Source organism: Ambystoma mexicanum, chromosome 2p, assembly GCF_040938575.1.
Source record: "Ambystoma mexicanum isolate Mex_15411 chromosome 2p, UKY_AmexF1_1, whole genome shotgun sequence".
Classification (NCBI taxonomy): domain Eukaryota; kingdom Metazoa; phylum Chordata; class Amphibia; order Caudata; family Ambystomatidae; genus Ambystoma; species Ambystoma mexicanum.
Genome location: NC_090923.1, coordinates 660,597,403 through 660,619,833, shown reverse-complemented (window position 1 = coordinate 660,619,833; position 22,431 = coordinate 660,597,403). Strand labels below are relative to the sequence as shown.

The 22,431-nt window shown below is 45.8% G+C and overlaps 1 protein-coding gene and 1 non-coding gene across 5 annotated transcripts in view; one reads left to right on the top strand and one right to left on the bottom strand.

The window, feature by feature from the left end:
* Positions 1 to 22,431, top strand: part of SARS2 (seryl-tRNA synthetase 2, mitochondrial) — a 474,855-nt gene that overhangs the window by 45,729 nt on the left and 406,695 nt on the right. For all 4 annotated transcript variants that reach the window (XM_069644221.1, XM_069644220.1, XM_069644222.1 and 1 more), the window contains one exon: positions 10,223 to 10,318. In XM_069644221.1, the coding sequence (XP_069500322.1) occupies positions 10,223 to 10,318 (96 nt within the window). The remainder of the gene's footprint in view (positions 1 to 10,222; positions 10,319 to 22,431) is intronic.
* Positions 1,815 to 1,921, bottom strand: LOC138568562 (U6 spliceosomal RNA). Its single transcript, XR_011302892.1, has one exon. It is a non-coding gene; the product is annotated as a U6 spliceosomal RNA (small nuclear RNA).

Sequence of the window (22,431 nt, the reverse complement as noted above, 5' to 3'; positions counted from 1 at the left end):
ATGGCCTCTTGGCTTTATGTGTAGTATTTACACTGCTCTGGCTTCTGATAGTTAGCCTCTTGGCTATGCCATAACGTACCACACACCTCTTGCCAGTCTTTGGCCTTGCCGCAATGCGTTTACTTATAAAGTTCACTTTGCGGTGTTCTTGCTCAAGTCTCGCCTTTCTGTGGCCCTCTTTCACTCTAACGCTCTTTCCTATGGGCCCGATTCATGGAATATTTGCCCAGTTCAAAGGGACTTTGCACTGCCGACACAAACCCTGATTCATGGAACCGTGCAAAGTGGATTTTTGCAGTGCAAAGTCAGCGCATGGTCATTTTTGCAGTTCAACATGAGTTTGCCCAGACTTTGCCAGGAAGGCGATCCCACCCCCACCTCAATACTCTGCGGCGGTGGTGGAATTTGTTAAAAATCAGCGGGAGGAGGGGTTCACCCCCGAACCACCCCATTCTTGTCCTGCCGCTTCCCTTCCCCAGCCAACACATTTCCACCCAACCCCCACCACTCACACAGACACGGAAGCACACCACCATTTTCCCAATGCCCCTCCCTTCTCCGTCACAAATATTCCCCCTCTTCTGACACACACATACAGACACTCACTTGCACACACCAAAATACACTTCCCTCTCACTCCCATGACCTCCATCATCTGGCCACTCCTGCCAACCCAGGCACTTGTGTGTGGCAGGGACGTGACAGATTGATTTAGAAAGACCGCTCTGGAGGGCCTCTCTGAATAGATCTTTTTAGACTTAAAAAAAATAAAAAGATATCTTCACCCAGGACCGAAATCCCATCGCCTAATATGGCATGACGAGATATAGAGTGGTAAAAATATCATGGCCTACTGTAGTGTAATGTGAGGTAGACAATGTAGGGTAGTTTAATATAGCTTGGACTATAATACTGCTTAATGAAACGCAATGCTGGTTCAAGTTCCAGTTGGTCAAACTGACACAAATATGCATGGGTGCCTCATGGCATAATCTAGCAAAGTAACTCAACATTTCCAAACGTTTGTTATTTTACATGAACACCACTTTGTACACTATAATGATTCCCATAACCTATACTCATGTCAATTTAGGGACCTGCTATTTTCAGGTCACAACTTCAGCATGCTTTCTTCTATTGCTTTGAAGAAGTGCCTAGTCCCAGACTGACGTTTTCTAACTGCTAGACAGTGATTTCACCCAGGGCTGAAACAGCTTGGGAAGATGGGCCAGGCAAGATCACCGTAAACAGGATATAAATTGGACAATTCTTTCATCATGGGAGTGACACAATGAGGCCAATTGGATAGCATGATTTGCCCCAAACGTTTAGTCCTTCTGTAGCACCGCTAAAACATCACGCCAAGGTCCCAGCTCCTCTGCAGTCCATCCAGCCACTCACCCACAGATTGCAGATATCTTGCAACCCTTCAGGAAACCCTGTTTCACTGCCCTGGCTACTCCTCGCCCCAGCAACTCCCCACCCGGCTTTCAGCTACTCTGTAGCCTGCTGATGTCATTCCAGCCATGGACCGTGTACACAAACCTTCAGGCGATCATGCCTTTCTATTTCCTTTGCTATCCTCTTAAACCCTCTCTTTTCAACTTTGGACTGCTCCATACCTTCTCCAGATACAAACTTCAGGCACGTGTCTCTCTGTACCTTTTGTAGAATTGTACTTCTTTCGGCCCCTACAGAGACCCCTGCAGACAGGTACCTCATCCACAACCTTTCAGTTTCTCAATGGACACCTGCCGTAGGCTATTAGAAGCAACGTTTGGTTTTTTTTAATTTTTTTATTTTTTTTTTTTTTTTTTTTTATGGAACGCTTCACGTATTTGCCCGTCATCCTTGCGCAGGGGCCATGCTAATCTTCTCTGTATGGTTCCAGTTTTAGTATATGTGCTGCCGGAGCGAGCTCAGAAGCAACCTTTGTAGACGCACTCTCTGCGGCCTATAGTACTTTCCAGACTCAAAATGTGCACTCACCACTAGGCATTGTTGAGTGATCATTCAGTCTTGACCAGTAATGAATCTCCACATGCACACAGCACAAGAAGTGGGCCTCATGCCAGGCGCCGGGTAACATTTTATGCCTAGAGATTGCCACTTGAAAACTGACTCTAGATACCTTTCTTTCAAGCTATATGCTTGGTGTAATCTCGGCATACTGTCATTTTCCCAAACTTGAAAGAGCATCTTTCCGCCCTCCCAATGCGAAAATACAATGGTATTCATTACTCCCCGCCTCAGGCTTTCAGATACCCCAACCTTACCCGAATTACCATAATACCACACTCTATCTTTGAGCACCTCTTCTTTTCACATGTACTCCATACTTTGTCCACTTACCTCCCTCTTGGTTCCTGCCTTATCAGTCCCCCAGCCTACAACTGTCTTTCACCTCTCTATTTTCTTGACTCTAGCTAGTATGCCCCTTCAACACCTCTGAACTCTGATTTCTGATTGTAGCTGCAGACAAGCGCAAGGTAAATGGATTGGCAGTCTGTCCATCATGAGAAGAGTTGGTGCTGATGCAATGTGTGTGGTAATGATGAAGGGGTAAGTGGAGCAGCAGTAGCTTTTTGTGCTGCACTAGCACATTTGGTCTGCTACCAATAAAGTACAATAGGGTAGTGACACAATAAATGGCTCATCCACTCTTTTGGTGTGTGCTAAGATGGATTTCTAAAGTCAGCCACTCAGGGGAGGCTTTTTTTTTTTTTAAACATATTTTTATTCGTTTTACACAAGCAAGGACTGCATTATGTCATGTGCAATTAAGGTAATACAATCTGTGAAGCCTCGCTTGAGAGTGCAAATTAAGAAACAAACACAAAATATAAACAAAACAGTTGGTCAGTGAGGAATGTTTAGCTGCATGTGGTGGTCAAAGTTCGGTGGGAGTGAGTAAGTCTCTCAAGGCCCATCATCGGACTCGGAGCTCCCAGAGGTAGAGCATACTTCAGGATCCCGCTGTGGGGCAGGGGGGCGGCTGCTCTTTAGATCCAGACTTTCTCTGTATTTGCTTTATTTTGCTGACATGGGCAGACCACTCCAGCTGGGTGGCCCCGATTACTCCATGATTATTTCAGTCACATTTGCCCATCCAGCGTAGGGAGGGAGGCTGTCGGGCCAGGCCTGGGTATGACTGAGCGTAATCCAGGAAGGGCGACCAAGTGTGGTAGAATTTGTCTCTGTTCCCAAACCTCAGGGCAGTGATTTATTTCCCCGCCGCTATTATGTCCCAACACTTGGTCTACCACATTTGGACCGACGGGCCTTCTGGGTTTTTCCAGAGTCTTGCCACTGAAATCTTGGCCGCGGTCAGTAGATGGGAGCAGAGTTCTGCCCTGTGGCCTGATCGGGGGAATTGGCCCTTGCCGCTTGATCCGAGCAGTACGATCCCTGGGTCCCAGGGGATTGCCAATCCCGTGATCGAGTTGATTTGTTCTAACACTGCTTTCCAAAACTGCAACGACTTGGGACACGTCCAGAACAGATGGTATAGTGTGCCATTGTCCGGGCACCCTCTCCAGCACGTTGGTGGAATCGCCGGGTTGCATTTGTTGAGGGATTCTGGGGTCTGGTACCACCTATAGCATACTTTGAATGCCCCCTCCTTGTTGGAAACACATTTCGAGCTTCTATTTGCTCTAGTCCAAATCTGGTCCCATTCCACCGGCTCAATGGGTCTGCCAATGTCTCTCTCCCATTTGAGCATGTATGTTTCCTTGTGGGACGGGTCGGTCCTATCTAGGATCTTGTAGAGGATTGAGATCTTACCCTTGGGGGAAGGTGATGTGAGGGTCTGTTCTAGGGCTGTTAGGTCTGTTTCCCAGGTTTTTCATGCTCCTGTTTGATAGCCAATGTCTGAGTTGGGTGTATCTGAACCTCTCGTTTTCAGGAACCTTGAATTTCGCCTTGCAGGCCTCGAAGTCCAGAGGATTGCCCTCCTCAAAGAAGTCGCGAACTTTCTCCAGTCCTCCCTCCATTTCTGGAATTCCTTGGGCTTGGCACCCAGTGAGAACTCCGGGTTCCCCCAGACCGGGGTGAGCGGACCCGTAGAGCTGCGGATTCCCCATCGTCGCGTTGCCATCGTGTTTACGGTTGCTGAGAGCGGCCCGTTGTCCGGGTAATCTCTGGAGCATTTTAAATGTGGTAGTGAGGTGATCGGGACTGGGCTCCAGGCTTCCTCCAGCCAGCGGGGTTTCGGGGTGGTTTGTGGCCAGGCGAATGCATAAGAGAGCTGGGCGGCTAGGATATCTCTGGCCACGTCGGGGGCTCCCAGTCCCCCTACGGCTCGACCCCGCAGCATGATATTCCTAGGGATCCGAGGCTGTTTTCCCTCCCATTGAAGTTTCTGTATCGCTTGCTTCGGGATAGCGGTTGGCAGGGCTGAGCAGTGATAGAGCAGTCTTGGAATGAGGTTCATTTTCAGAGCGGTTATTCTTCTGAACCAGGAGACTTCTTGTTTCTGCCAGCATGCAAGATCGCTTTTAAATTCTTTGAACAGGGGGGGGGGAATTGGCTTTGTATAGTTTGTTGGGAGCCCCTGGTAGTTGGACCCCTAGGTATGATGGGTGCTTTTCAGACCAGGGAATGAGATATTCCTTTGCAATGTCCGTGATCATCGACCGAGGTAGGTTGATGCCCAGAGCCGATGATTTGGACAGGTTCACCTTGAACCCTGAAGCTTCCCCAAATTCTTTCAATTCAGACCATAGAGCTTTTATGGATTCCCTGGGCTTAGTTAATGTTAAGAGTACATCATCGGCGTATAGGGCAACTTTGTATGTTTGGGCTTTGATAGGTAGGCCTTGGATTGCGGTGTTTTGCCGCACTCTGCCTGCAAACGGCTCCATAGATAGGGCGAAGATCAATGGAGAGAGGGGACAACCTTGCCTTGTGCCTCTTGAAATGTGGATTGTGTCGGATCTGGATGCTGATAGTTAGCTAGAGTCCATTTTATGAAATTGGGACCGAAGCCAAAGTGCCTTAATGTATTGTGTATGTAGCCCCAATCTAGCCTGTCAAAAGCTTTGTGAGCATCGAGCGAGAGAACCATCAGCTCCCGACCCTTCCTGCTGGCTGATTGGATAACATTTATGGTTCTTCTGATATTGTCATGAGTGCAACGGCCGGTGATGAACCCTGTTTGGTCCGGGTGTATGATATCCGGTAGTAAAGGAGCCAGCCTATTTGCTAAGATTTTGGCGAAGATTTTGGCATTGTAGTTCAGGAGCGTGATGGGTCTGTACGAGGCACATAGGTTCCGGTCCCTACCTGTTTTAAGAAGCAGCACTGTCAGCGACTCTTCCATTGAGGGGGTGGTTGTTCCCGATGAGAGGAAGGAATTGAAGAGGGCGGCCTGGTGGGGGGAGAGTATGTATGAAAACTTTTTGTAGAATGGAGCTGTGAGCCCATCCGGCCCTGGAGACGAGTTTTTCAGTTTAGCTATGACCTCGCTCACTTCTTCAGTCGAGATAGGAGCTTCTAGAGCTGCCAGGTGAGGATGTGGGTCACGCGGCTGTATCCCAGCTAGGTATTTTGCATGAGCATCTGCTGCCGTGGGGGAGCCCGACATGGTTGTTCTGTGGTGCGCCGTCATGATGTCTATTTTCTCTGGGTTGGCGTAGCGCAGCATTCCCTGGGCGTCCTGAAGACCTAGGATGGTGTTCCGAGAGTGCAGCTTTTTCAATTTGTGGGCAAGGAGGTGATTAGCTTTGTTGCTGTGAGGAGAAGCTTTTATGGGGCCACCCTATTTATGGTAAACGGGGAAGACACTGTGAGGTTAGCCAAAACCCAATCAATGTAGTGTGTATGAGCAGTTAAGGCTGTCTAGGGCTAAATGAGTCCACACAGAAAAACATCAATAATTCAATCTAGTCAGTGAGCATATGAAAATACAATTATTTGGTAGGCCTTTATTAACACACTAAGCATAAATGAACAAAGTTAAGCAGTCAAAAAACATATATAAAATATACATATACATTCATCCTTAGAAATAAGATTACATATGCAATAAATACCAGTATTCAAAAGGTGAGTAATCAGATGCAGGAAAACAGTTTGTTTAAAATCTTTTCATTGAGATTTTGTGTAAGGCACAGAAAGCAACAATATAAACATAAATAAACATATATAATCTGACAATTGGCCAATTCATAGGGCAACCTAGGCATACAAAATCACAATCCTTGATAATAGGCACGAAAAACAAATGGCATAATGGGTATTCAGCACAACACACATCACAAGGCATATTAAGTTAATCGGCAAATCAGCGTAAACAATACCATAGACCGATGTTCATGTACCATTAATCGCACAAGGGGGTTTATCGTCAGAGAGGGGCAACATCGCTTGCAAGAGAGCTTTCCATGCTTTTAAGTTCGCAGTGGACTCATTCATACCACTCTTCAAGACCCTGCACCATTCCGCCATCCGTATTGTAGACCACCTCAACCAATCTCTCCACCACACAGTGTAGCAGGGGCCGCGCCCACCCTCCAAGACATGATAATTCTGCATTTTGCGAGAATGCAGACCAGATACAGAACTTTAACTACATGCTTAGGTGTATAGGAGCGGGGGTAAACACCCTACTGGCATTCCATAGGGGTCCACTTGTATCTGCAAACCCATGCCACCTCCAATGTGTGTTTGGATTTGGAGTCAGAAGGAGTGCACCTTCGGCCACAGCCAGAACATATGCAAGAACTCCGCAGGCTTACCTCCACACCACAGGCATTTGGGGGACACCAGTTTGTTAAAGCGTGCAATCTTGTGTGGAGTCATGTACGTCCTATACAGGCAACTGCAGCAGACAAAATCTTGCATTCCTAGAGACCTTTTTTGCAAACAGTAATGCCGCATCTCATTGCCTGTCCTCTAGCACACAGTCCAAGTCTGCCTCCCAAGCCCCTCTGATTCGTGTAACTCGAGTACTCGCACCTGCAAGCAGACTCTGATATATGCGTGTTACAGGTTTCCACCCATTATCCAAGCTGTACAGCGTGGACAATACCTCATCGCTCTTGGGTTCCTCTGGCCATATGGGCCGCTGCATCTTCGCGAAGTTAGTAAGCCTCATGTACTCCAAGAAGTGTCCCTTGGTTATCCCATTCTCATCCGCCACCTCCAAAAAATAACTAAACACCCCGTCCTTAAAGGTGTCCGCCAGTGTGTCAAGGCCCAGCCCTTCCCATTTCAGAAATAAGGACAAGTCACCCTTGCCCCGCATAGGCTCGCAGATAGAGGAATATTTATGGAATATCCATACCTTAAACCCACAACCGTTCTCATCCTATGCCAAATGAGCCTCCCCAGGTCCAGTATGTACGTCCTATGTGGTAAACCGCCATCCACAATCCACAGAGCCTCCTAAAGAACGATCGGTCTCATAACGCCACACATCAGTTAGGTGTCCGGCGTTACATCGTCTGCCAACCAAGTAGCTAAGTAATGTGCCTGGGCTGCCAAGTAGTATAGCTCGAGCCATGGCAGTTGGACCCCACCGTCCTCATGCCACAACCTCAGCGTAGACAGTGCAACACTAGGCCTCTTACTGACCCAAAGAAATCCATTTATAAGGGAATCCAGGGATTTAAAAAATGATCGCGGGATAAGGAACATGACATTAGCAAAGAAGTACAATAGACAAGGCAACACCACCATTTTGACTAGTGCAACTCTCCCCATCATCGAGAGTGGCAATCGCTTCCAAATGTTCATGACAGCGCGCACTGTGTTATCCTCGTGCATATGGCTAGCCTGGTGCCAGATGTTGACCCACAATTATCGAAACAATCGTGTTTCCCACCGGATCCCGAATCATGGGAGGACTGCTAGACCACAAGTGTGGAGTCCAGCAAGCGGGAAGATACAGGACTTCTCTTTACTAAAAGAGATGCCATTGAGCTTTGCAAAATTATCTAACACTTCCAACACCATAGGGAGGTTATATTCAGGGTCATGCATATAAAAAAAGGCAGTCATCCGCATACAGCGGATCAAATGGCATGTCCCATCTATCAATATCCTGGCATCTGTAAACTCAGAGCGTAGAAAGACTGCAAGCGGCGCCAACGCCAGTATGTTTAACATTGGTGACAGAGGACAGACCTGCCCGGTGCCTCTATGTATATTCCAGGCCGTGGATACAATGCAGGAGAACAGTTAGAATAGCTAATGGAAGCACAAACCCAATTCCCTCTATCTTATGAAGTCCAGCCCTAAGATGTATGGGGCCTGTGTCCAAAGGTCACAAGCTCTAAACTAAGGTTTCTTCAGGGAAGGCATTTCAAAACTGATGCAGTGAGCTGTGGTGGTGCTTTGAAAGTTCTTTAAAGTAAGGTAAGTATTTACTTCAAGTCAGGTAAGTACCCCTCTCTATCCTGTACCCAAGGTAAGTTCTACAAAAGGATCCTTAGCCCATGTTTGATGACCAAAGGCCAGGCCACAGGGAGTTTAGGGACGGGGCTCTACACTCAATTATATCCTATCAGAGGCAGGAAGACAGAGACAGGTATATTTACTTACCCCCCTGACTCCGATTCTTTCAGGTGACACAGCATGTCTTCTGGAATTTGCTGGGAACACAAACCTATGTCCTTGGTTCGAGTGAGGGAAGCTCAGGGATTGCAAGTGCAGAGGTTCTTTTCGTGTCGGGAGCTGGTTGTGGTTCTCACCAGATGGTTCCAGGCTACGTCTTGAAGAAGCCACCCCCGAAATGAAGAACAGATGCAGACTTAGGCAGTGCAGATTCTTCAGATTGTTCCCTCAGAGATCACCATGGGCAGGCAATGTTCCAGCGGTGAACACAGAAGCAGCCCCAGTACCGCTTCCCTTGTCGTGAAATGTGAGGAGAGGATGGCATAAACTGAAGATCTTGTAAGTTCTAAGGATCTGCTCAGAACGATGTTGGCTGCAGTGTAGTAGCCCAAAAGGGAGCTGGTCAGTGCACTGGGTGGTCCAGGGACACTTCCGAAGGCTTCTAAGGTATGGATCTGCGCACATGGGGTCGAGACTGGTTGATTCCCACAGGTCCAAGCGTCGAAATGCCAACAAGCTTGTGATACACTTGTGTATAGGCCTGTTATAAATATATCCATTCATAACAAGGGTCTTCGGAGATCAAGCAGAGGTGCAAGGCTTCACCAGACCAATTACTGGAGTCAATGCTGGTACGCTGCAGGTGTTGTTCTTGGGTCACCGGCAGGCTGCTCTTTGTAGAAGTCCTGGCTCCCACAATGATCTGTTGAATAGCTGCCGGAGCCCTCCTACTGTCCAAGATTCAGGCTGGGAGCTAGCCCAAGCCCACAAATGTTAAGGATCCGCAGCATTCAAACAACCCAGAATTGTCCAATCCAGGACAACTACTGGTCATAACATCATCCAACAACAGACCTTTGGGCACCAGAAGATGTGGACTGGGACCAGACAGTCCCAGCCCACTCCTCTGGCTCACTCACAGAAAGCCCAGTTGATCGTAAAATCAGCAGCTTTGACCAGGAAAGGAGTTACCATATATGACATTCCCTGACCTGGGAAGGCAGGACAAAGGACAAGATCTCCAAGGAACAAGTGAAATCTTGTGGCGCATTCTTGTTATAGCCACTCTTATTAGCCATTTGCGGTAAATGCAAAAGTTCACGATAAAAATTTCACAAATTGTAAAAATCACACAGCTGCCACCAGCTTGTCTAAGGCACATCGTTAAAGTAGCCAAAAAGCCATTAGGAAAACAATTGTACAGGTACAAAGTATCTTTACTGCACTTCACTATAAGGTGATGTGTGCCATTGTAAAAATACATGAATTCCAAAAGACAGACAAAGTTTCTCAGTACGCACAGTCTTAGGCACTAGTCAGTTTCCCCATAAGAATGAGCAAAATGGGAAAGGGAAGTAACGCAGAAGGCTTTACTGGCCTCCGAAAGTCAGGACAGAGTTAAAAAATAATCAAAACAACTGTGGGTCCTGTATGAATCTATGTAGGGAAAGGTGCCAAAAGAAAATATTCCTGTTCGTCACTCTAGTCAAGCACCTAGCCTCCATAATGCTTGCACCATGCCTGCATGTAGGCCAAATGATTTTGTCACTGCAATGATCCATCTCATACACATAGGGTTGCTGGCAGTTGCACCTTGTTGATAGCGTTGTGACCCGCAGCCTCAATACACCAGTGTTTAAGCTCTTGTGATTTCTCTCAACAGCTCTCTATCTGGACAAAGCTGGAGAAAGTGAAGGAAGACATTCGGAGATTGGAGGAGGAGAAAGTCCAGATAGCACAGCAAGTTAAAACTCTTGTGGTGAGTTAAGAAAAGGCAGTAATGTTACTTGAGCGGATCCAAGAATGACTGCTACACCCATCTCTCCAACTGCAACGATGTGTGTGGCACTTTTTAAGGCATCAAGGCGCTTTTGCAAAACCAGTTCGACTATTGTGGGGACATAGGGAAAAACAAAGCATATATACATACAATGAGCTCAAAACTCACACACAAACACCACAGTGCTGCACATATTTAAAGCTACATAATCATGGACGATTTTATGAAATTTGCCCTGCACACCTTTCTACTCACAGATTTACATATACACTATTACAACACTAAACCCACAGATATGCACACACACCCCCAAATGCTCTCATTTACACAATCCTTCTTCCCCTTCAGCCACAAAGCATACAGGCAATCCTGCATACATTAATATCTACAAAAGCGCACAGACTATCTTACCCATTCAAATCCTTGCAGATATCCACACACCTGCACATCTTCCAAACCATACATTTCTTCAGCATTAGCAGCCATCGGTGAGGACCAGGAACAATTTGTTTAACAATAAAAAAAACATTTTCTTTTGTAGCTTAGCAGAATCTTTAGAAAATCACCATGTTGTTGCAACCATTTATATTCCTTTTCACACACCTGGTAGCCAGTCTCTGTTCACCACCCATCCTCTCCTCGGTTTCCTTTGAAAATTTGTCTATTCATATACATATTTTTAAATGTGAGGTGTTTTTTCTATCCCCTAAACTTTACAGGATTACTATCTCAATTTTTAAGGTGGGTATACAGTATTTTACGAGTCATATTGTGAGGAATTCGACCATCCGCCCAGTGGGTGTGCGCTCATCTGGGCCTTTTAAATTTTTTTATATGAAATTGAATGATGGTAGATCAACCTCTGGAAAATGTGTGGAGCTAATCCGCAAACATTTTCCTATGCTCACTGCAGGACATACATATAGGCCTGTGTACCTTGGGTGGACACAGCCTACAGGCGCAGTCCTCCCTGTCATATTTAGTTGGGATCTGACAGGTGGAGTACATGATGCATCTCAGAAGGGGGAGGGCCAAAACCTTCCTCCTGCCATGGCCAGCCCAATTAACTATGAAAGGCTCCATGGATCCGCCTTTTGTTTACCCTCTGCAGATGGTGGCGGCAATTAACACAATTAACATACTAATAGAGTATCCTTGAAAGAGGCCCACATAGGGCATGGCTGCAGAGGCTAAAACAAAGGAGACAGGAAACTCCAAAACCCCTTTCATATGCACTGTGTAAACCTGAAGCCAGCTCCCGTCCTAAAGTATCAATGACAGTGAGCTGTCATGTCTGGTCCATGTGTCTACATTGGGCAACCCCCGCAGAGGACCCTATTCAGAGGGCAGGAGTATGTGATGTGATTTGATGGAGACAGAAAGTATGTTCTCGCCACAGCTTCAAGGGAGACCTGCTGCTTTAATCAGGAACCACAGAGAGCTCAATTAACCAGAGAGACCCTTTGATCCACAACAGACATGAAGATGGGTGGGACTGAGTACTACATGTTGTTTTCACCCCTTTACCCTTTCTGTTGCAAAGCATTCTGGTTATGACCTCATGCATACAGGAGATTGTTGGTGGGGATCCAGGATTGGTTCATTAAGGTAGGCTTAGCATACACCAATCACTGTGGCCCATTTGGCTTTAAAAGAGGGCTCAGCCCCTATTTTGGGCAGATCATCTGAAGACCTTGCAAGGAGTAACAAGAAGAACTCATTTGGACTTTGGCTGGAGGTACTATCTGCCTTACAGTTTCTGCCAGTGAATGAAGGCCAGGATTTCCAAGGGGGAAGCAAGATCCCTCCCCTAAACATCTCCTAGGGGACAGAGGGAGATACTGAATCCAGAGGACCCTCCAAGCAGCTGCAGAACTGGTACCCACCCAGCACACAGCGTGCACTCTGGAAGCAAGGTTCCTAGGTGGGAAGAGCTAGAGAGTCTCTGAACCAAACCCAGGACAGGGCCAGTGCTTGTAACCCCCCCCCCCCTCCTCAGATGTGGGCCGTCCGCCTTAAAGGATGACACAATCACAGTGAAGAAGCCAGGAGGATTGCATCGACTAGCATCAATGAGCGGCAGCTTTAAAGAACATTTTCGAGCAAGTAGAGCGCCTCGATCTGCAAGCGACTGCACCACTGACTGTTGTCAGGCCCCAGTCACCAATGTCGTTCGAGACGGCTCAACCATTGCTTCAGACATGCCAACAAGCACTGAGGCGATTCCTCACCCCAAGCCACCATCTAGGCCAGCCTGCAGCCGCCCATCCAGCCTCGCTCGCCGAACTGCCTGCCACCTGATACCCGTAGCTGTCCCCCATCTTAAACTGTGTTGCAGAAGCTGCAAAGTGCCCTGAAACCAACTCGACCCTGATGAGCACCAAGACCTTCTACAAGCACAAGACACATTGTGGTTCTGTCCCCCTGGTCCTTGTCCATCCTTGTGGTCTGGGATGCTGAGTTTAATGTAGAACTAGCGGCCTTGGGCAGATAATGTTAATATTTGTTGAATAGCCAGGTCTTTAGGGATTTTTTGAAGTTGGGATAGGAAGGTTTGTTTATTAGAGCAACTGGGATGGAGTTCCATGATTTAGGTGCAAGGACCAGAAAGCTGCTGCCTTCTGCTGTCGTGAGTTTAAAACGTTGGACTCGGAGTTGGGACAAGTTATTCGATCTCAGGGCTCTTGATGCAGATTTGGGAGTTACTGTATTGTTGAGGTAGGAGGGGGCCTTTTTGGCTAGGCATTTGTATTTAATACAGACGGTTTTTAATAGTATTCTTGCTTGATGGGCAGCCAGTGCGCATCTCTTCTTGTGTTGGAGATATGGTCAAATTTTTTGATGCCAAGTGTTTCTCTTAGCACTTTGTTTTGTAAGAGTTGGAGCTTTGCTAAGTTGGATTGAGAAGAGCCTAATAGTAGTACGTTGCAGTAATCCAATTTTGACAAAATTAAAGCGCAAGAGAGGGTGATACAGTTTTGTGTTGTTAAGAATTTGCGAGCTGTAAGTTTGGCTGTGTAGGCGGTGGAGCTGGTGAGGGTGTTGATATGCTTGGTCATGGTAAGGTTTGAGTCCAAGTAAACACCCGATGTTTTGACTTGGTTAAGAATAGGGATGGCGTACCATCAGTGATGAGGGAGGTGTAGTCTGAATGGAGGGGTTTGATTTTGGACGGGGCACCTACAATGAGGATTTCCGTCTTTTCATCATTGAGGCAAAGACTTTTGGTTGCCATTCAATTTTGTATGATGGCATGGATTTCATTTATTAGGATTGTGTCTTGCTCGTAGATACCTGAGATGGGGATCAGGATCTGTGTCATCGGCGGAATTTGTGTAGATGGCACCCATAGCGTCCAAGGCAGCAAAAAGTAACTTGGTGTAGGCATTGTAGAACGTAGGCAAAAGCCAAGAGCCCTGTGGGACGCATAGAGGAACCGGAATGGGATCCGCAGCTTCCTTCCCTATGGTTACTCTGGGGGTTCAATCAGCTAAGAAGGATTTGACCCATGAGGTAGCATTGCGTGAGAAGAGTCTGACAACTTGTCTCCACTCGCTGTAGCAATCTTCACAGCAACTCTTTGGTACGCCTACAATCACTGTGTTTAAACACTTCAATTAAATCCATGTGGTGTACGAGCCACCATGCTTGGATTAATTCGGTACCCATGTTAGCTTGACCACCCACATATGATCTTGTTGTTGTGGGCCTGAGTTGTTGGCCTAAAGTGTATATAAAAAGTACATTGTCACTTGCAAAATGGTACCCCTCACTTAGAGAGATCGGTATCACATGCCACTCAACATTTGTTGCCCCTGAGGAAGGTCCCGTCATCCTCTCGTGGGAGCGAAACATGTCGGGCGCATGTAAGGGTCTGCTAATTTGAATGCAATGCAAGATCTTTTTGCTGACCCACCTCTCAATACTTAAAACTACAGTGTTCTCTAATTTAGTGGATATTGTGGTGTTTTTATGAAATGGCTCTTGATTTTCACACTGAGGTTGTATTGGTTGTACTGTGTAACATGTATTGTAGAGATATTTTTCTAACTCCATGACATATTGTGGCGTTCTTATTAATTGCATATGGTCACTTTGGTTATTTTAAACATGACATGTTTTTAATCACACATTCTATTTACATGTCTGTATTATGAATACATTTTTTATTTAATTAGGGATATTTTATGTGAAAGAAGTAATTTGCTTAGGAACTTGGGGAATAGATATTCTTCCACTATTCTTCATTAGGTACTGCGAGGGGTCAGAAATGCGAGGCGAAAGGTATATAGAATTTTCTCACAACTAGCCATTTTATTAAATAATAAGGGTGAGAAAAACGCATCACTTTCCCTAACCTAATGAGGATTTCCCTGCCTGTCAAACTAAGACTAAAGGAAAACACTCTAATATCAAAAGGCATCTGTCCCTCACTCTTATACATACAACAAAATCATACAGGTATCATATGGCTGTTCAAACTCAACAAAATAACAATTATATTCAAACATATACTTTGTAAACATGGATCCTTGTAACCATGGTTGGATCCCCTTCCCCAAGATTAATGCAGGATTTTCCATCTCAAGGTTCCAATTAAGAAAGATCTTTTCAATAGCGAGGTTCTGTTTCAAATGCAACACAAAGTTCCTTTCACTTGGCACTTGGATTGAGTTAGTGCTAAATGCGATTTATCACTTTTCAAAATGATTGTCCAAAGTTTATACAAGCTTTTGCTTAATGAACCATAAAGACTTTGGGCCTCATTACGAGTATGCCGATCCGGTAACACCGGTGCCGTTAAGCCTACTGGCACAGTTGTTACCGGACCGGCACACTCTGAGTCTGCGGGCGGCGGACGTCCCGCCCACCAGGCCTGACCTGGCGGGCGGGAAAAAAAATCACAACTCCGGCGGCAGCCTGCCAGTTTTATCGACACGCCTACTGACAGAGTTATAACGATGCCCTTTGTCTTCACACTTGTAGTCACTTTGAAATATAACCTCTCGTCTTTGAAGAACAACTACTTTCACATTTCTTCTTCATAAGCAACTATATTTTGTCAGAATGGTTTTACCATAGTTTATTACAACACATTAGTGGGCTTGCCGCTTTCTTTCCACCACAACCTTCGACCACAATGCAGTACTTCAATGTCTTCTTCCTGGTCCACTAACCTGCCAGGACTATCCAGCAATAGTCCCTTTCCTGGCATACTCACCTGCCAGGATAAAACTCCTCCTCCTCCTCCTCCTACAAGTACTGTGTGGTGAGGCTTACTTCAAACTTTAGAAAAGTCTTTGACGTTCAACAACATTGAGATTCTCAACTTCCTTCATAAGGGTACATCACATTAATACTGTTTGTTCCACTGATTTGTTTGCCACATGCACAGCAGGTTATGCTCCTCTACCCCTTGGTACTTGCTACAAGGAGGGCTTCTCTCCTTCCACCTGTGAGTTCCTTCTACCACACTGGTTAACTGTTGGTAATGTCTCTTATTCAAGTTTCTCTTTCTAGGAAAGCGGTTTCCCCTTTTATTTAATATTGCCCTTCTTTGGCTTAGGCAATGTTGGTTGTTATCTTGTACAAATATTGCCCCCTCTTTACTTTGGCAATCATGGTTACCATCTTTCTTCACTCGCTTTCTCTTAATATTGGTATCATGCCAATAATGCTGTATTTCATTAGTTCGGTATTTAGAAGCATTGAAGGCAGCCAGCGGTCTATTGCCAAGCACCCCGGGGTCACCCAATGAAGGCCAACTCGCCGGTCTTTCCATGCGTGTCCATTCGACCCACTGCTACTGCAACTTATTCTTCCCTCATAAGGTCCTGGGTGTCTGACAGCTCCGGTCACACTCCCACGCCTTAAGGCAAGGAAGCCTGTCTGACTCCTTGCATACTCTGGTGAGCGCCAATCACCGCAGTAGGACGCCATACCAGGATAGCTTCTTTTTCCTATGGGACAGCAAGTAACAGCACTGCTTCCCACTCTGCATCCTCTGTACTTGAGTGTCCCCACTTCCACGGCTCTCTCGGCGCTGCTTCCCGCTGCAACTACAGCAGTGGTTCCAGCGTCTTCTTCGTTCAGCTACTGCTGCTCCCACTGCTGCTCTCTACTTCTTCCATAATGACCTGAACCTGAAGAGACTTTAAATATTTAAAAGTCCCGCTCAGTTGTGGGTCATTAGAACCACTAGACTGCATACTACAGTTCTGCACCTCTGCACTCCTCTTCCTTGTCCCAGTACCTAGAGGACAATGGGACCGAAGTCTGCAATGTTCCTGTTCCTTTTTACATCAAAGGCTTCAATTCTACAATTGGGGAGGAAGGATAGCTCTGTGGCAATGTGTTTTCTTGGAAGCAAGACAACGCGGTGCAACACAGGTTCGTATCCCGATCCTGCGCTTAGATGTCACTCGCTGGTATGAAGCACGTTATAAATTAACAATAAAATAAATAAAATCAACAATAGGCCATTAAGACTGTGGGATCATTAGGGAAGTTGGTTAGAGGGTTCTCCCAATTCTCCTGACCTGAGTACCCTCCGAAATGATCCTCCCGCAGAACACCACCCGTAGGGTCCGGATCAGGAAGCGCCTGCTTTTCCCAGGCCACCTGAGAAGGGTCCCAGGCCAGGGTTTTTGGGATGATCACCCCCTGATTCATCACAGTGCTCACCCTAACTGACAGGGCTCTTTTGATGTGTATTTTATAGTTTTGCTGACCCATGTAACTCTCGCAGTATAATCCAGGTCACTCTCTCTTTTGTTGAAAGTAGTAATCATAGATGGTACCATGAAGAATATCATTAGACAGCATGTTGACATGTAAATTAGCCCCCAAAAGGAAACTCGTATTTTCTGCTGTGGGGAGCCATTTGAGAATTAATCTTTGTCACTCTGCTGCAACTTTTACAAAGTAACACACATTGATTGATGACTGGAAGCCTGCCATTATTCACCTGATGCTAATTTGTGTCTGAAAGTGAATACATTGCATCACCTCACCACACCACCGTAGAATATAACTGAAATTGACATTTATATCTAGATCTCTCACTATCTCTTTGTGCCTCATCACGAGTTGGGCTGTATCCCAGCGTTAATACCGGCCGACAGTAATAGCCTTAGCACCCACTGGTCCGGCAGTATTACCGCCAGATCATGGGTTGAGCATTCAAGGTAAATCCCCATTGGCTCTATTGGATCCAATGGAGCATTTTCGGCGCTAATACTGCACGCTAATACGGCCGGCAGGAATACCACTGAAAACATGGATTTTCACCTCCAGAAAAAAAGCTGGAGGTAAAACAGCCCATTTAGCACCCAACTCGTGATAGGGCCCTTTGTCTCTCGTTAGTCTCAGCTCTCTTCTCTTTACCTTCGCTTCGTTTTTCTTCTCTGTCTCTCGGTCTCTCTCCCTCATTTTGGAAATTATCACATCCTTGTTTTATTTTATGTTAAGAACATAATTGCCCAAGTGAGAACATAGGGAATAACCAACTCTAAGAACCCAGGCTGCCCAATGTCTGAAGTTACCCTCTTTCTGGGCAGTGGTTGCCCAGTCATTCTCTCACACTCTCGTTCGTTCACTCACTTTATCACTTTTTGCTGGGAGGATGGCCCTCGGTTGATGGGAAGCTCATAGGACGGCCATGTCTCTTGCAAGGCTAGCCTTAAATATTTTGCTCTATCTAGTGGTCTTGGACTCCTTTTCTTCTCTTTCTGCTACTCCAGTTTAGTTTCAGTTTATTTCAGAAACATATTCCATAAAACATCACATTAAAAACAATTGAGCATGCAAAGTAACAAAATCAGGAGCACGTAATTTTGGATAAAATACACATTGCATGCCCAGCAATGGCAATTCGATAAATTAACACCTTACAAATATTGTGGATTAGTATGCAAAAATCATATTCAAGAATTTCAGTCTTCAATTCAATGCTCTTGTTAGAAATCCTGTAACTGCTGACATACAAAGTTTACAACGTGCTAACTTGCACAAATCCAAAGCTTCAATTTAGGTGCAAACGTTAACATGCTTGAGCAGCAACCAAATCCTCAAGCCCCCTCTTCCCTATATTAATAACCTAACCTCTTATCCCCCTCTATATTTCAATGAGTTTTTTCGATGTAGTTTCGAAAAAACTCCTGGGGATGAAATAACGTGATACCCCCCATGGCAGGAGGGTCTTAAACATGTTCCAAGGAGCAAAATGCATTACCCCTTGACCTTGGGTTCCCATACTCTCGAAAATATCATGCATTCTCAAGCAGGTATGCAATATGTATCTAATAGTAGGAGCCTGTCCTTTCAGAGCCAGGCAGAGGCTGCTGGGCTTCATCTGCACAAGACGCTGACTGTCCCCACAGGAGGTAGCATGCAGCGACTCATCGGTCAACAGTCATTTGCACCACAAAAAATGGGAGGAAGAGGTTGCCTTGATTCCAAAAGCTAAAGAGTGCCATATGTTTTGGTCATGTGGGCTCATTTTGAATGCCTAGGCATTTTGAAATAATCCAAAAATGGATTACATTTCGATTTATTTTTAGGAAGATCAGAGAAGCTTGAACCATATGTCATTGTGCTCAGCTTGAGTTGGCACATGCAAAATGTGTCCCACGTTGAGATTTAGAGCTTTGGGTGGTATTCTGGTCTCCCTATATTAAACAAACCCTATATATGTCATTTACCACTGGCGCTGATAAATGAGTTGTGTACGGTCTACTTTTCAGAATATGTGCCAAATTCCCTTAGGGGGTATAGTATGTCTGACCAGTTTGTAGGAAGTTGCTACTTTGTCATTACCCCGCCTCCTCTTTAATTATGCACATTTCAGATTCCTTAGAATTGCACATTAAAGATGTAATTCTTCACCTGTATGCTTTGTTGATAATGACTACTGTTTGGGCCTCCAAAATGTTATCATATGTAGTTTTTGTGCTGTTTGTGTTATGCATGTTACTTAGCTTTTATATCCCACAGATCATTTATGAGGTTCATAATCATCCTTTTTTCGGTATCTTGCTTGTGGTAGGGACACCATTTATACGAGACATTAACTGACATGGCTGGACACAGGACACTGACCTAGGGTGAAAAAAGGGTCACTTTGGCAGCAGCGTCACCTTTGGGATCAAAAGGGCTCGTCACATATGAGTTTTGTTCCTAGTGAGACATAGATAGGGTTTGCTGAGGAAAACGTCAGAACACCTTGAAGACAAGCAAGAAGTTAAGCACACGCACAAGTGACTAAAATAAGCCTTTCTTCCTTATATATCCAAATAAACAAAACACTTTAAAAGCTTTCAACTCTGATCATTCCACTGTATTGAAAGTGTGACTATTCCAGTAGATTAGTTAACAATATTTCGAATGGATTGTGTCCTCCTACGTATTCCTCATCTTAGATATATCCTTACCTTCAGCTTTGCTGCTTCGGAAATGTTTTCTCTCTCTCCACCAGAGGGCGCTCCACTCGAGGGGGCGGCGTCGATGTCCCTCGGCGGCATCCGTCGACGTCATCCGTAGTATAATTGCCTCAGTTCCGTTTTTCCGTTAGCTTCGCTTCGGATCGAAATAAAACAGCGCTTCAGTCATAAGCAAATTATGTCATCTTCCTCAAACCCATCTACACCGAAAACGGGGTTTAAGAAATGTCTAAGGTGTGGAAGAAAAATGTCGCTGACCGACCCTCACCGTAACTGCCTCTGGTGCCTCGGGTCCGAACATTGGATCGACGACTGCGGTTCGTGCCAATCCATGACCCATAAGGCCTTGAAAGAAAGATGAGGTAAACTGGCGTTGGGGGAGTAGATCAAGGAAGTCCTCTTCTTCTTCTTCGTCTAAAAAGGTGAAGAAGAGACGACACCGATCTCCTTCTTCTTTGACTTCAGAGGAAGTTATTACTTGTCCAACTAAACATGACTCCCCTAAAAGGTGGGAAGCATTTAGAAAGTCGATGATGACAATTTTTGAGAACGCGGCCCAGACCCCCTCAAAAATGTCTGTTGAAGGTCATGCCTCTACTCACAAAAGAAGTGACAGAGGAAGGTCTAAAACTAGAAAATCAGACAAGAAATTGTCGAGGGTGTCTTCTAGGGACTCTTCCCAGACACCCAAAAAGACAGACTTTAAGAAAAAGACTTTAGACGTTGATGCGTCATTAAAGACCTCAACGAAAACATCTTCGAAGCCTCTGTTGAAGGCTGTCGAGTATAAAGGGTGGACGACCCAGCCGAAAAAAGTCACGTTGAGTGTTTTATTGACAACCTCGAAGACTTCTTCGACGGCGTCGAGTGTTTCGAAGACCCCTTTGATAACATCGACTGCCTCGTAGATTCCTTCGACAGCATTTGTGGTGCCTTCGAAAACATCGAAGAATACCTCGACAACATCGAAGGTAACGGCCACGACTTCAACGCCATCGACGCTTCTGTCGACGTCGACACCAACTACAGGGTTGAAACATATTCCTGAGAAAGTATTTCACCCTGAAAGCAGACATGACTTTTTCCAAACTATGTCAGCTGTATATGGAGAAATGTCATCAGGAAACGAAGAGGATGAAGAACGAAATGAACCTGAGGTTTCATCAGCAGGGGTAAAATATGGTACAAGAGATGTTCCAGAGGAATTAATCAATCCTGAATCAAAAATGCAGGATTTGTATGAATGTTTACAGTCTGCAAGTGGAGTAGATATGTCCCCTGAATATGAATTTGAAAGACCAGATCCAGCAGAACATGCTGATTTGGGTTACAGAAAACTTATGAATAAAGTAAGAGTTTATGGGATGGGGTAGGAATTCACCTGTATACCAGGATGATGATATGACAGATATTTTGTCAGGAGGCCCTCACCCAGACCCCATACTTCCCTTTCATATTGCCCTGCAAGGGAGAGTAAATGCTGCTTGGGAAAGACCGGAATCTATTCCAGCAGTGAATAAAATATGTGGCAAGACCCAGAGTATTTGAGTAAACGTCCTGCTCCTGAGAGCCTGGTAGTTCAGGCAGCCACATCAACAAAAAATGCTGCATACCCCACAATTCCCCCTGATAGGGATGACAAAAAGATAGATACATGGTCGAAAAAGGTCGTTACATCAGGGAGCATGGCTCTAAAGTCCACCATGTATCTTGTACGCTGGCTAGATTCACTTATACTCTGTGGGACTGCATGTCAGCGGCAGCTCAACATATCCCGGAAGGAGAGGAACGTGTTGGTTTCCTATCCATAATTAAGGATGGGAAGGAGGCTTCGGGAGAATGCCTTCAAGCAGGTTTGGACACTGCTGACAGTATCAGCAGGTCCATGGCCTCTAGCGCAGTGCTACGCAGATTTGCGTGACTAAGGAAGTCGGGTTTCGCACCAGATGTTCAATGTAGACTTCTTAATATGCCATTTGATGGCACGAGGTTGTTTGGCAGCAAGGCAGATGAAAGTTTGGAGAAGCTGCAGACCTCCAAGGCAGCGGCAAAGTCACTTATTGACGCTATAAGACAACCTCAGCAACGCCCCTACACAGGCTCATCTTCCTGGAGGGGTCGTCCCTTTTGTTTTTTACTCCTCATTTGGGAGAGGAAGGGGACAGGCCAATCAACGAGGGCAAAGAAAATTTCCTCGAGGGCGAGGAAGAGGTGCTAGATCTGCCCCAGCAACGGCATCTGTTCCTTCAGCCGCTGCTGGAGCTGCCGCAAAACCACTCTTAGGTTTTGACTCACAAGACCCCAGTGGGAGGCAGAATCTCACAGCATCTGAAAGAATGGCGGGGCATTACTTCAGATGCTTGGGCGCTGGAAACAGTATACCAAGGTTACTGCCTTCCCTTTCTAAAGAAACCTCAGAATCACCCACCGGAATACAACTCTACCAAAAATCCAGACCCGCTCCTGTTGCAGGAAGTTTTGACCCTGCTACAGAAAGGTGCAATAGAACATGTACCTGTAGCGGAAAGGAACGAGGGTTGGTATTCCCCATATTTCCTCATTCCAAAGAAGGACAGAGGACTGAGACCCATCTTGGACTTGAGAAACTTGAACAAGTTCCTCAGGAAGGACAAGTTCAAGATGGTCACTCTT